Here is a 12,793-nt window from a genome sequence, read left to right on the forward strand (position 1 = left end):
AACACATTATCCTACAGTCTTTCATTGATCCAAATCAATTGGTGCCAAAAATTGCCAAAAGCTTTCACTCCCATTTTTAAATTTTATGTCTTTATACACCATGTGAGGTGCTGATTAAACCTAACATGTTCGTTTTATTTACATTGTTATTTCAAGGTTTAGGACTAAAGTGATCCTTTTTTCATACACGAAGGACTATCTCAATTAGTAGCATATATGGACCAAAAGGATCACTTCCTATACCATTAATAACTACTTCGATTATGTGGTGTATATGAACTGACTAAAATTAATCGCTATTTCTATTACCTGAAATACACATGAAAGAACTAACATAGTCCAACCCCCATTCATTAAGGACCAATTTTGATTTTAAAGTCCACCAGCTGGTGAAAAACTCTATTGTCAACTCGAATGTTTACACAAGAATCTCCAGTTGAAGCCTATACATCAATCCAGAGCAACGCGACCTGCTGATTGACCCAAATATAAATGACAGTTTGACGCTCTCTTACCGACAAAATAGTAGAACAACTATATCATCCTCAACTTCCACCCACCCCCGCGGTGGAACTATGTATGTCGAGCACTGCAAGAAATTTTAATACAAGTAAACATGTCAAATATGACCAGAAGAGCTACGTGATACTGTAGCATTAATGATGCATAAAGAAGTAAAACTGCTGTGTTCTTAGCCACAGAACAGTTCTAATTTGATAGTTGTACAAAAGTTCATGTAAAGTGATGTTCATACTTCATCCACTCAGGTTCAAAATCTTCCGCAAACATCAAAACAGGAAACTTATACAAGACAAAATATAATAACGACTAACGAACCAAAACAGTTTGTGTTCTCAGCTACAGAACATGTCTGAAGTTTTCATTTGATAGTTGTACCGAAGTCTTTCAACTAAACTAATGTTTGATCCATCCATCAGTTCTCAGAATTACAACCTCACACCAAGTTGCGGGTGGGTCAGTGAACGACTGGCTTTAGAGGATGTGCTCTCAGTTTTGACATATCCAAGTTATTATCCAGATCTTCATCTAATTCCCCAACGACGCTTCTACAAGAATGAAACAGAACAACGTGTTAGAGCTTAAACGAATCCTTGTTTTTTGCGAACAATATGCATCCTTAAATAAGAAGTGGCAGCGAACAGTACACATACATATTGTCCCCCCTTATGATATAAAGACCTAACACGAGTTGCTGTACACCTTCCTGCACATAAATGCTAAGGATTAGCAGCACTCCACACACCAAGCACAATGATGCAAATAAACCACAGCATAATTGGAAAAGGGAAAAAAGAATCTTTTTTTTTACTTTTTGGGTTATAAGCATGATAAAAAAAGGAATCTTAATGCAAAAAAAAGCCAGTACAGCATGAATATCTAGTTAGGAAACACAATTTCGGTCATACCAAAGCACCTTTTTCACATCTACTGCTACAGGACCAACATTCAGGTAAACCATACTCCATCACTAGCAATATAACCAGTGTAATTCCCACAGGTGAGATCAGGGAAGTGTAGGAGGTACGCAAACCTCACCCCTACCTTTGTGAGGTGGAGAGGCTATTTCCGATAGACCCTCGGGTCAAAGTGGAGGAAAACCATACTCCACCCATTAGGATATTATATTACCCGATTTTCAGATAAAGCACAAAATACAAGATGTAATCTCACACTTGAACTCTTAGATTATGAAACCATGAGGGAATTTCTTACACTGCGTGAACGACTAAATGAACTGTTCCCAGTAACACCAATACTTATAGTGTATAGTAGTAAGGTCCCATAGTCGGTAATCCTGTTTAACAAGACGGGCCAGGTGCATGTTGCTTTGCACTTCTTTAGCAATTTTTGATGAGACTATTACCTACTTGGATAGAAAGTAGGACCTGGATATTCAAATTTCTAGGCATTCAAAAAGTACTCCTAGCAACAAACTAGACTGCCACATAATAACTGAAAAAATTCTTGCAAATAAACTAGGAATCCTAGGGAACTGCAAGCAACAAATGGAAACAAACATCCACAATATCCCGAACATTAATAACAACAATATACCCAGTGTATTTCCACAAAGTGGGGCCACGGGAAGGTACAGTGTACAGTCCCGTACCACTACCTCAGAGGTGAGGTAGAGAGGCTATCTCCCAAAAAAAAAAACGGCTCAAGAACATCGTTCAAAAGTAATTTTAAAACTGAATACCACTATTAAAATGAAATGCCTAAACATGATTAATGCATTCTGAGATGGGCATAGACGGACCTTTGTTGAATACACTCTTTCATGAGATTCATCAAGAATCAAGTTTGTAGCCTGGTCGAATCCTCTCAAAACTCCCTGAAAAAGAATCACCTAGTCAGTAAAATAAAGAGTCTCCAATCCAGTGTTGGCAACATAAGCCAAGCAATATCTCACCACAATATTCCGTCCATCATTTGTGATAACTGAGATGGTTTCTGGAAACACCAAAAGAAAGAAAACAAAGTGTTATTTCTTAAACATGAGCTAATCTCACAAAGCAAGACAGAGAAAATAAATACAAGGGCAACGTACGATCAACAAGAGACTCAAGCCCAAGTCCAGCTGACATGTTGCGGCGTTAACAGAATCTCAGTTGTCAGCTTCCGCGGTAAACTGATGCTTAAACCTTGTCAAAACCATCAAAGAAAGTCCACAAGTTAAAATAAATTAAAGCAACGTTAATATAACAAATAATGCGAGAAGGTGAAAATAAAATAGCTATGTGGAATTAAATAATTCGCTGGCTAAACTTCCCGGTGCGGCATTTGCTCATTTTTCTATGAAGAAACAATTCATCGAAGGTAGCCTAATCAAGTAGTGATTTGAACTATCATAATATTAACGTTTGTTTTTATGTTCATAAAAGATATGGAGTGATGCAAACACAGGTCAATTTTTGCTGAACAAAAGACATTTTCCAATTCCCTTTTTCTTATCCACCTTTGATCAGACAGTTTTCTAAATGCTTTTTGTTTCTCTCAAATCCCAAGATCAAAAGCTTCAATTTAGTTTTCGGTAAAACGAAAGCTGAATTCTTGAGTTCTATCTGTATATCCCTTTTAGGCCTGCCGAAAAAGGAATGATTAACACAGTTTGGTAGCCTTAAAACTTGAACTATTAAAAAGGGCAGCCCGGTGCACTAAAGCTCCCGCTATGTGCAGGGTCCAGGGAAGGGCTCCACCACCACAAGGGTGTATTGTACGCAGCCTTACCTTGCATTTCTGCCAGAGGCTGAGGCTGTTTCCAAGGCTTGGACCCGTGAACTCCTGGTCACATATAAGGCTCCCCTTCAACTATTGATTTTTAATATTTTACACATCTGTATTAAAATTAATGTTAAATGCACAACACGAATTACATTCAGGAGTACCCACAAACCAACAAAGAAACACTACGGTGATTCTTCCAATCTATTCTAGCCTTCGTAGACAGAGTCACCTGATACTATTGCTAGTCGGAGATGTCAGTTATCCCGTGGAATTAATTAGTCTAGGTGCAAGAACGCTGACCTGGACACCACATTCATCCAAAAAAACACACAAAATAATCAAATTAACTTCACTGCATATTAAACCCTAAATTTCCAGCACAGTACATGTACTTCTAAGTTCGATCTACAATGAGTATATAATACCTAAATTACATAAATTTGTTCCGACAATAATTGTGCCGCCGTATAACATGATAATTATCACAAAAAAAAAAAAAATTAAAAAAACGGATATTGTCGGAGATTGTTTTATTCAATATATATAAGAGCTTACAAATGCGAATATAAATTGTTGCTAATACCGAAGGAGGAAGAAGAACCCTAATTTACCTGCAAAAAAGAATCGTCGAGGAGTTATCGAAGCTCAAACTGAGTAGAAGAGAGTGAGACTTTGTGCGGTAAAGTATGTACCCAGTAAATTATACAAGTGGTCCTTGATAGTTTTGTGTAAACTTTGTTTAGGTCCTTAATATTTGATTTATTGTGAGATTTGATTCATCAAAGGAGAAAAATTAACCCAGAGTGGTCCTAGATCAATTTAGGTGATTTAAATACGGTTACTACAGTGAAGTATAATGTGGGATAATAATATAGGAATTAAATAAATTATGAGATTATTTAGTGTATATATTTGTTTGTGATCCTAAGCCGCGGGTTTATCGGAAACAGCCTCTCTACTTCTTTTGAGGTAGTGGTATGATCTGCATACACTCTACCCTCCCCAGACCCCACTAGGTGGGAATACACTGGGTATGTTGTTGTTGTTGTATATTTGTTTGTGACGTTTGGTTGATTTGATTAAGAGGAGAATATAAAATACCTGTTTGATTTTATATTAGATAAATTTGAGTATATTTTTATTTTTTTCCTCAAAAATATCCCTCCATTAATTTTTTGACTCAAAAATACCCTTCTCTCTAACGAAATGCTACCAAACATGCCACGTGAATAAAAAAAGTCACTTGACCAGTCCACATCAACATACACAAATGAAAAATCAATCCATTTAATCAATCTAACTATTAACCCTTTTTTTTATTATTTAAAAGATCCAACCCACTCATATTAAAAAGAAAATCTGACCCAAGAGGAAAAAATTGAAGAAATTGATTGTTTATTTTCTATGTGATGGGTTCTGATATTTCAGATTAATTAAGGCAAAAGATGAGGAAATAATTAGGTCCTTAAATTGTTGATTTGAATGAATTGAATTTTAATCGGGTTGACCTTAAACAATTGGATCCTTGAATAGTTGACCCGATTTCTAAGAGTTCGAATTGCTATTGGATGTCCTATCTGAATTGGTCTAATGAGGAACCTGATTATAGTGAGAGGAATGGTAATTCAGAGACAAAATTAGAATTTGGAGAGTGAAAGTTTAGTGGCAATGTAGGACAACCACAAGTTGATGAGGTCAAGAATTGCTCGAGTGAGTCTCGTAACTTTGAAAATGTAAAATAATAAAATATAAGGCGGTGAAAGGAATGATATGAGGAAAAAAATTGAACAATTGAATTTTGCCTCTTGGTTTGGATTTTTTGAATATGGATTGGATTGGATTTTTAAATAGAATAAAATAGGTTGATTGTTAAGTGGATTAAATGGAGTGACTTTCCACGTGTATGCTGATGTGGACTGATTAAGTGACTTTTTTTAATCTATATGGTGTGTTTGGTGACATTCCGTTAGAGAGAAGAGTATTTTTGAGTCAAAAAATTAACGGAGGGTATTTTTGAGCCAAAAAACAAACAGAAGAGTATTTTTGAGCCAAAAAATAAATAAAGGGTATTTTTTATCTATTTCGAATAGTTTAAGAGTATTTTTGACCCATTTTCATTTTATAAATGTTGTCTGAGAAAGTTAAAATATATGTAAATCTTACTTTTAATTCGTGGAGGTAGAAAGATTTCTTTTAAAAAAATTCTCCACTCAAATAACACAAATCAAATAGCTTGAAAACATATGAAACTCAAATTACATATAAAATAACCTCACACTCCATTTTAAAGTTATTCTCATTGTATGTGTAACTACCAACATGGATAGGGTTGATGATACTAGAGAAAAAATAGTGGCCATGTTCCCCATTGGACCTTAATTCTATAGAGATTTTTTATTTGGTTAAAGGAAAGAAAGCTACATGGTAAAGGCATTATAATTTAGGGGGAAGTAATTAATGGTTGCTTTGAAAAGGTTGGAATAAATTCTAAGACTACATTAGAACAAAACGTTTTCCTCTTCTAGAAATCATAATTTTTCATGTGACTTTCATAATGGACTAAAGTTTGGAATCTTTATTGTTTTGGACTATCAACTATGTCATATTTGCCTATTGAAGAAGCATTGTATGTATGCCAATTACTATTGTTTGGTTGCCATTTTTTGTTACATATATTTACTAACAAGGAATACATTTTATGTTACTAACATAAAAATGACTTCCTCCTTGCCTTTATTCCTCTGTCTCATTCTTCTCTTTAATGGTATTCTGCTATTTTTTTTTGTTGTTTGTTTTATTGGCCATATGATCTCAAACTATAATTTGAGTACTAGTACTAAGATGAATCAATTCGCGTCAACTTAGCATCAATTGTTGGGTGTTCTGAAAATACGATGGGGTTCAAGTATTCATGGTAAGTTGGCGCGTAGACTCAACTTGGGTCCAACCTACTTCAGAACATCCAATATGCTAAGTTGAATGGTGCGACGTGCATAAATTATATAGCAAGATGTAATAATAGTTCTTTCTTATTAATTTATCTATCTATTTTTTTGGACAGTTTTGGTGGCTGATGCATTCACAGGTACGTATGGGATAAATTATGGAAGGATAGCAGACAATATTCCAGCACCAGAAAGCGTTGTGACGCTTCTCCAGGCCAACAAGATAAAGAATGTAAGAATCTACGACGCAGATCATGGAGTTCTAACAGCTTTTAAAGGTTCAGGAATTCAAATCATCATAGGACTTGGCAATGAATTCCTCAAGGACGTAAGTGTGAATGAAGATCGCGCTGTTGAATGGGTGAAAGTACACGTACAACCTTATCTCCCCGATACCTTAATTCGCGGTGTAGCAGTTGGAAATGAAATTCTTGGTGGTGGAGATGTTGAACTATGGGAAGTTTTAGTCCCTGCTGCTAAAAATGTGTACAATGCACTTGACAAATTGAACTTAGCACACAAAATTGAAGTGTCAAGTCCACATTCTGAAGCTGTTTTTGACAACACATATCCTCCATCAGCTGGTGTGTTTAAAGAAAGTATACTGCCTTACATGTTGCCGCTATTGAATTTCTCCAGTCAAATTGGTTCACCTTTTTACATTAATGCATACCCTTTCTTGGCCTATAAGAGTGACCCTAGTCACATTGATCTCAACTATGCACTATTCGAGAAATCGAGCGGTATATACGATGCAAAAACCAAGTTGCATTACGACAACATGTATACGGCTATGATTGATGCAACATATTTCGCGTTGGAGAAGGCCGGGTTCGAGAAAATGCCGGTAATTTGTTCGGAAACTGGATGGGCTTCACAAGGGGATGAGAATGAAGCTGGTGCAAATCTGAAAAATGCAAGAACTTATAATAAGAATTTGCACAAATTGTTGTTAAAGAAAAAAGGGACACCACATAGGCCCAAGATGGTGATGAGGGCTTATGTATTTGCTTTGTTTAATGAAAATCAGAAACCTGGCCCAACTTCTGAGAGAAACTTTGGATTATTCAAAGCTGATGGAAGCATAGCTTATAAAATTGGATTTAGAGGACTTGTGCCTTCTTCAGCATCAAAGGTATTTTTCTTCTCCAAATTATGTAACAAATTTAGTTAGTTAGCATTAATTTAATTATTACAGAGTCTATTACAAGCCCTCCCAGTGCCGGAGTCAGGATTTTCATTGAAGGGGTTTAAAAGTACATATATATGAACTAGTCGAAAGGGTTCAACATCTATTATATATGTATAAAAAAAAATATTTTTAACCATGTGAAAATAGTATAAAAACAGTGTCGAAGAAGGTTCGGATGAACCCCTGGAGCAAAGGTGGCTCCGCCACTGCCCTCCCCCTCCTATTCGACAAGGCTATTAGAGAATCAGTTTCGTTACTTGACTTCTTTTCTCAGTCGAGCTTTCGTGTCTGACCCTTCAATCTTTATTTTGGGGTGACTCAAGGCTAAAATTGTGCACTTCAAAAAATGCTGACGGTTTTGCAATTATTATTGTTGTTCTTGTTGTTATTACTTATTGTAGTTTTTAATATTCTTCATTTTTTTTTGGATACAGGACTTTGTACTACAAGGCGGATTTTGGAGTTTCCGATGGTTTATTGTTGTGGCCAGTGCACTAGTGCTAACTCAATTTTTAGCCTTGTGACCACACAAAAATTTAGCTCATGAAATCATAACGCGTTCATTTGTCTTGTATAAATCAATTACAACGTTGGGAGCTCTGATTGTCCAATTTTATGAAAGTCACTATCTTTTGTATAAAAGAATTAGCCATACTTCATAGCCAATTATAAGGACTTGAAATTCAATAATAAGTAGAAAAATGTAAGAATGTCTATACAGATCCAACATATTAGACATCCATTCTCTTACAAAATGGAGTTGAATTTTGAAATTCAGTATAGTTGGTTGATTTCATGAAGGGTATTTGCTTCCACAATACATATAACATCACATAAATCAATTGACCAAATGTGTTTCAAAACTATCTTTCAAAACAATTACATAATGTCATCTTTTTAGATTTAAAAGTCTTACTAACATCGATGACAAACTTTAATAGTTATAACACTTGCATAACATACTTAAAATAACAAGTTCTACATGGACTTTTAATATATGAAAAGTTTTTTCTTTCTTTTCTTAAACTTTATGCTGAGTCGAACATCACCTTACAAAATGAAAGATAGTGGAACATTTTCCCTTGTTACTTTGTCTCTGTTTTTTACCTCAAACTAGAGAGAGAAATGGACAATGAATAATCTAAATTGTGCGGACTCTTTATTTTTGATGTTGTAGCCTTGTCTATTGTCCGACACGCACCCGTTGACCTTTTCGAAGAGTCCGAGCAAAATGAAAAAAATTACTTACCTGTAATGACTGACCAAAAGTGAGAAACACATACTAAAATAAAAAACATTGAGCTACTTTCACGAATGGGTCCATAGTTCAGTGGTAGAGCATTGGACTGCAGATGAAGAGGTCACCGGTTCGAATCCGGTTGGGCCCTTCTTTTTAAATTTATATGTTTTATTTTGCTATGTGAAATTTATCATTCTGTGAATCATTAGGTATAAGAAATTTTTTCATTTTCACCAAAGTACTCGTCGTATTTTTGTAATCACATCTTCACATTCTACCACAATATATTTAATTAAATTTCTTGAAGATTGCTAAATAAATTTCAAAAAACTAAATATTACTATTTTGAATCAAATTCAACTATCATATGATAAACGAAAAGAGTAACTCAGTTAGAATATTAAATCACAATCTTTCATCATTGTTAAAAATATTTTAATTGAAATCGGGTTAATTATTGCATAATGCCAAGATGCATGGACAATTAGATGTTCAAAGACAAAAGACAACAAGCCATGCATGTTCTTTTGCCAGAAACGCTGGTTGAAGTGCCAACGATGCGTGCCTCCAAAACTTATGGTCGTAAACATATCTGTCCCGCCCGTGCTATGATAATTAAAAGACAGAGATGTGGACTTAAATGTCCTTGAATTTGTAATCTTTCTACCTAGAACTAGAACTTCTTGGTTCATAAAAGGGTTTACAAGGTAGGAAATCGCGATATCAAACTCTCATCAACAAGATGAAAAATCAAATATCCAACCAACTAAACTAAGATTCTCTTGTTAGTTCATATTAAAGAAGAGAATGGAAATTTGTCTTTTTTTTTCATTTACTCTTGTTTTATACACAATAATATGCTTGGTTGAAACTTTTGGCACATGAAAATAAGGTTATGGGCTAATGGATATATTGGGCTTTTGACTAGGCATACAATGCCATTCATGAAGAATATCTTGTTGCTAACGTACAGAACTGGTAGTGTCTATGAACAATGTAGCCAAGTTCACAACAAAAGCTCTTAACTCTTCTTTTTACACTTTAAACTAGTATGATCACTGTTGTATAATATGTTGATTACACGCTTATCATTTACTGAATATATACCCTTGACAAGTACTAAAAAATACGACTAGAAGGTGAATATCTTTTATCCGCTCTCCAATTATTCAACGTACTAAAGCTCTCGCTAAGCATGAGGTTCGAGAAGGACCGAATCATAAGGGTTTATTGTATACAACCTTACCTTGCATTTCTGCCAATTTGAAGAGAGAAAAGAAAAAAGAAAAAGAGGGTATACACAAAATATCTCTACACTATATTTTTTAAAGTTTTGGGAATATTGGGTAGATAGAATAATTAGTTAAGACTTTTAAATTTTAATAGAAATGAAGTCAAATAATATGATAAGAAATTATCGTTTAAATTGTAGGTAAGCAACTAATGTCAACACGAACGATTTCTGTTTTTGGCCGGACACCAATAATTCTAAAACTTATTAAGTGTTTCACTAAAAAAAAATTGAATGGATATCAACAATTCCTATATTGGCAAAACAAATACATACATACATACATACATAAATATATATATATATAACCTGTTTTTCTTTTCCAATCACTTGAAGTCATTATAACCTTCTGTGTGAATCATGTTTAATATCTAATTTTTATAAATTGAATTAACATCATAAAAATTGAGACGTTTAATTTGTTTTTAGTTTTGTTTTTTTCTTACTTTTCTTTTTTTGAATGAAAATTCGTATTTTGTTTTTCACTTGGGGAATTAGTTTAATTATTATTGTGAAATAAAACTTATTTCGATATTGATTCTTGTGTTGTCACGTTTGAAAATTCAGGGAAGTTTTCATGCATGAAATTGTTATAAAAAATTTATATAATAAATACTTGTGACATTCGTAAATCAAAAGAAATGTACATATATTTATCTTTTAAAAACAGATTTATAGGTAGAAAAGGAGAAAAATTCTTTTATTTTCTACCAATAGAAATTTTTGAAGTTATTATTGTAATTTGTACCAATGATGTGTATTATGTACGTATACTATTTCAATAAATTAAAAGTCTTGTATTCAACACATATAATGCCATCTAAGAAATTAATATCCTTGTTTCAAATAAATCAATAATCATTTATACTATCTATCTTCGGAGAAAAAATCAAATTGTAATTTCTGAAATTTTCTTTTTTTCCTCTTTCTTATTTTTATTTATTTTATTTCTCCATAGGATTTTGTATAACAGAAAAATGTGTTTTTCAAGAAAATAACTGATAAACTAGATAACTGAAACCAGAACCTAAAGCCTATAACACAAACAAATAGTACTAATCGTTAATATTTTATTTAAATATTCTTAGCATAAGGCGTTAACTAATCGCGATTCGCCACATCACATATACATATTTTAATAATCATATTATTATATTACAGTTACTTTTTTCATCGCAGTGCTATGAGATTAATTAACTGAAAATATGTCTTTTTTAAAATATAATATGATTAAGCCATTTAGCCTATCAACAAAAACTGTCAAGTATTTTTGAGACAGTTTCTAGCATATACTAGTTGTATATACACTGAATTTGTCTTGGATACTACCTTTTCAATTAAATACTTATTTATTTATTTATTGATCTGTGTAAATGGAAGTGTTTCTTGTAATTTTGTTATTGGATCTGTTGAATTAAAAAATGTCCAGGTTCATATGTATTTAGATTAGGTGCATAAAGACAAGTCAATTTACTGTTAACCCTACATGTTCCTTGACAAAAATTGATGCTTCACATTCTAAATTTGTGCCTCCCAAAGTCTTTGTGACCACTCTTTTGTTCTTTTTATATTCCGCGATTGATATTTGTTTTGAGGTTTTGACTTATTTAGATTTATGATGAAATTTTAGTCGGTAGTTTGTTTTTTGTATGATTATTTAGTAAATGGTTTTTGTTTGCGCTAACAACTTATAGAGTATAGATCTTTTGGATCACGATCTAAAGATTATTTCTTTTAATCAGATTATACATTTATGCGAAAACGTTAGATTGCAATCTACGTTTTGATAAATTACTGCAAACCCTGAGACGATAATTTAGTATTTTTGCTTGTAAGATTAAACAATATATATTCTTTTATATATATTGTTTAATCTTACAAGCAAATATACTAAATTATTGTCTCAAGGTTTGCAATAATTTACCAAAACGTAGATTGCAATCTAACGGTTTCAGAAACAACATATATATCTGAGCCTAACATTGTTCAAAAGGACAATTTTCAAGAACTATATTTTTTTTTTATTTCTCAAGGTCCCCACAATCGGTAGCCGTGAGACTAATCCTCTGTTCCTACTGTCAGCGCACTAAGCGGTAGGGAACTGGTCACCAGAGGTGGGGATCGAACCCCAACCTCTTACTCAAGGGGTGAGGTGCTGAATCGCCACACCAACCCTGTAGTTTTCAAGAACTATAGTTTGTTCATACAAAGATGACAAAGTTCAATTTTTCTCATAGCATTTCACTATGTTTGATATGATAGAAAATGTTTTTGAAAAAATATTTAGCTTAAATCATTTTTTATATATGAGAAAATGTTTCCTTGTAAAATCATTTTCAGAATTTGATACCTTTAATAAGGGAAAAATTGTTCACCAAAAAGAGAACATGATTTTAGTCACTTTGAGATTCTTTTATATTACATGACATTTAGTATTTTCCTGAAATTTACTTTACTATCTAATTAATTCTTTATTTTCCGTCTCACACAATTTACGTTAATTGTGTTAAACTTCTTTTTATTTCTTTGTTTTTGGTGGGATAAACTTCTTTTTATTTCACAGATCCAAAATTTATCGACCCATATGTAAGAATTGAGTCCACTAAATTATTGAGTTAAAAAGAAGTCCTACACGAGTAACATCGATACAAACTAGTAAAAAAAAATTTCCTCTCAGGCTACCCTTTCGCTCATAGGTCATTTTCTTGTATCAACTACTAAAAAGAAAAGAGACAGTTTGCACTAAAATTTTCGCCTTGCGCAGGATTTGAAAAAGGTTCCACCACAAGAATATATTATACTAATCTTACCTTACATTTCTGTCAGAGACTATTTTTAAGGGCATCAACTACCAAATTATATAAAATAAAAATTTC

The 12,793-nt window shown here is 33.2% G+C and overlaps 2 protein-coding genes and 1 non-coding gene across 5 annotated transcripts; 2 read left to right on the plus strand and 1 right to left on the minus strand.

The window, feature by feature from the left end:
- Positions 1-626: 626 nt before the first annotated feature.
- Positions 627-4,009, minus strand: LOC107875708 (sm-like protein LSM8). 3 transcript variants are annotated; one of them, XM_047414025.1, is made up of 7 exons: positions 3,861-3,896; positions 3,479-3,549; positions 2,573-2,666; positions 2,435-2,475; positions 2,282-2,356; positions 1,173-1,225; positions 627-1,067 (listed from the first exon to the last, which is right to left on the minus strand). In XM_047414025.1, the coding sequence occupies exons 3-7, from the start codon at positions 2,607-2,609 to the stop codon at positions 977-979; spliced, it is 297 nt and encodes a 98-aa protein (XP_047269981.1). In that variant the 5' UTR covers positions 2,610-2,666; positions 3,479-3,549; positions 3,861-3,896; the 3' UTR covers positions 627-976. The 3 variants fall into 3 exon arrangements, with proteins under 3 accessions (XP_047269981.1, XP_047269979.1, XP_047269980.1); XM_047414023.1 differs by lacking the exon at positions 3,479-3,549 and having other exon boundaries at positions 3,861-4,009; XM_047414024.1 differs by lacking the exon at positions 3,479-3,549 and having other exon boundaries at positions 3,805-3,919.
- A 1,878-nt stretch (positions 4,010-5,887) lies between these two features.
- LOC107874662 (glucan endo-1,3-beta-glucosidase 14) lies at positions 5,888-8,090 on the plus strand. The gene is made up of 3 exons (XM_016721421.2): positions 5,888-6,013; positions 6,311-7,329; positions 7,821-8,090. Exons 1-3 carry the CDS (start codon positions 5,965-5,967, stop codon positions 7,908-7,910), a joined length of 1,158 nt encoding a protein of 385 aa, XP_016576907.1. The 5' UTR covers positions 5,888-5,964; the 3' UTR covers positions 7,911-8,090.
- Positions 8,091-8,702: 612 nt separating this feature from the next.
- On the plus strand, positions 8,703-8,774 carry TRNAC-GCA. Its single transcript has one exon. It is a non-coding gene; the product is annotated as a tRNA-Cys (tRNA).
- The last annotated feature ends 4,019 nt before the right edge of the window (positions 8,775-12,793 follow it).

The sequence above is a fragment of the Capsicum annuum genome, chromosome 6 (genome assembly GCF_002878395.1).
Source record: "Capsicum annuum cultivar UCD-10X-F1 chromosome 6, UCD10Xv1.1, whole genome shotgun sequence".
Classification (NCBI taxonomy): Eukaryota; Viridiplantae; Streptophyta; class Magnoliopsida; order Solanales; family Solanaceae; genus Capsicum; species Capsicum annuum.

Excerpts from the sequence above, each read along its gene's own strand:
- LOC107875708 (XM_047414023.1), bottom strand. The coding sequence starts at position 2,609 with ATGTCAGCTGGACTTGGGCTTGAGTCTCTTGTTGATC. Across the intron at positions 2,357-2,434 it reads ATGATGGACGGAATATTGTG|GGAGTTTTGAGAGGATTCGA; the intron begins GTGAGATATTGC and ends ATTCTTTTTCAG. Across the intron at positions 1,068-1,172 it reads ATCATAAGGGGGGACAATAT|AAGCGTCGTTGGGGAATTAG; the intron begins GTATGTGTACTG and ends TCATTCTTGTAG.
- LOC107874662 (XM_016721421.2), top strand. The coding sequence starts at position 5,965 with ATGACTTCCTCCTTGCCTTTATTCCTCTGTCTCATTCTTCTCTTTAAT. Across the intron at positions 6,014-6,310 it reads TCTCATTCTTCTCTTTAATG|TTTTGGTGGCTGATGCATTC; the intron begins GTATTCTGCTAT and ends TTTTTTGGACAG. Across the intron at positions 7,330-7,820 it reads TGCCTTCTTCAGCATCAAAG|GACTTTGTACTACAAGGCGG; the intron begins GTATTTTTCTTC and ends TTTTGGATACAG.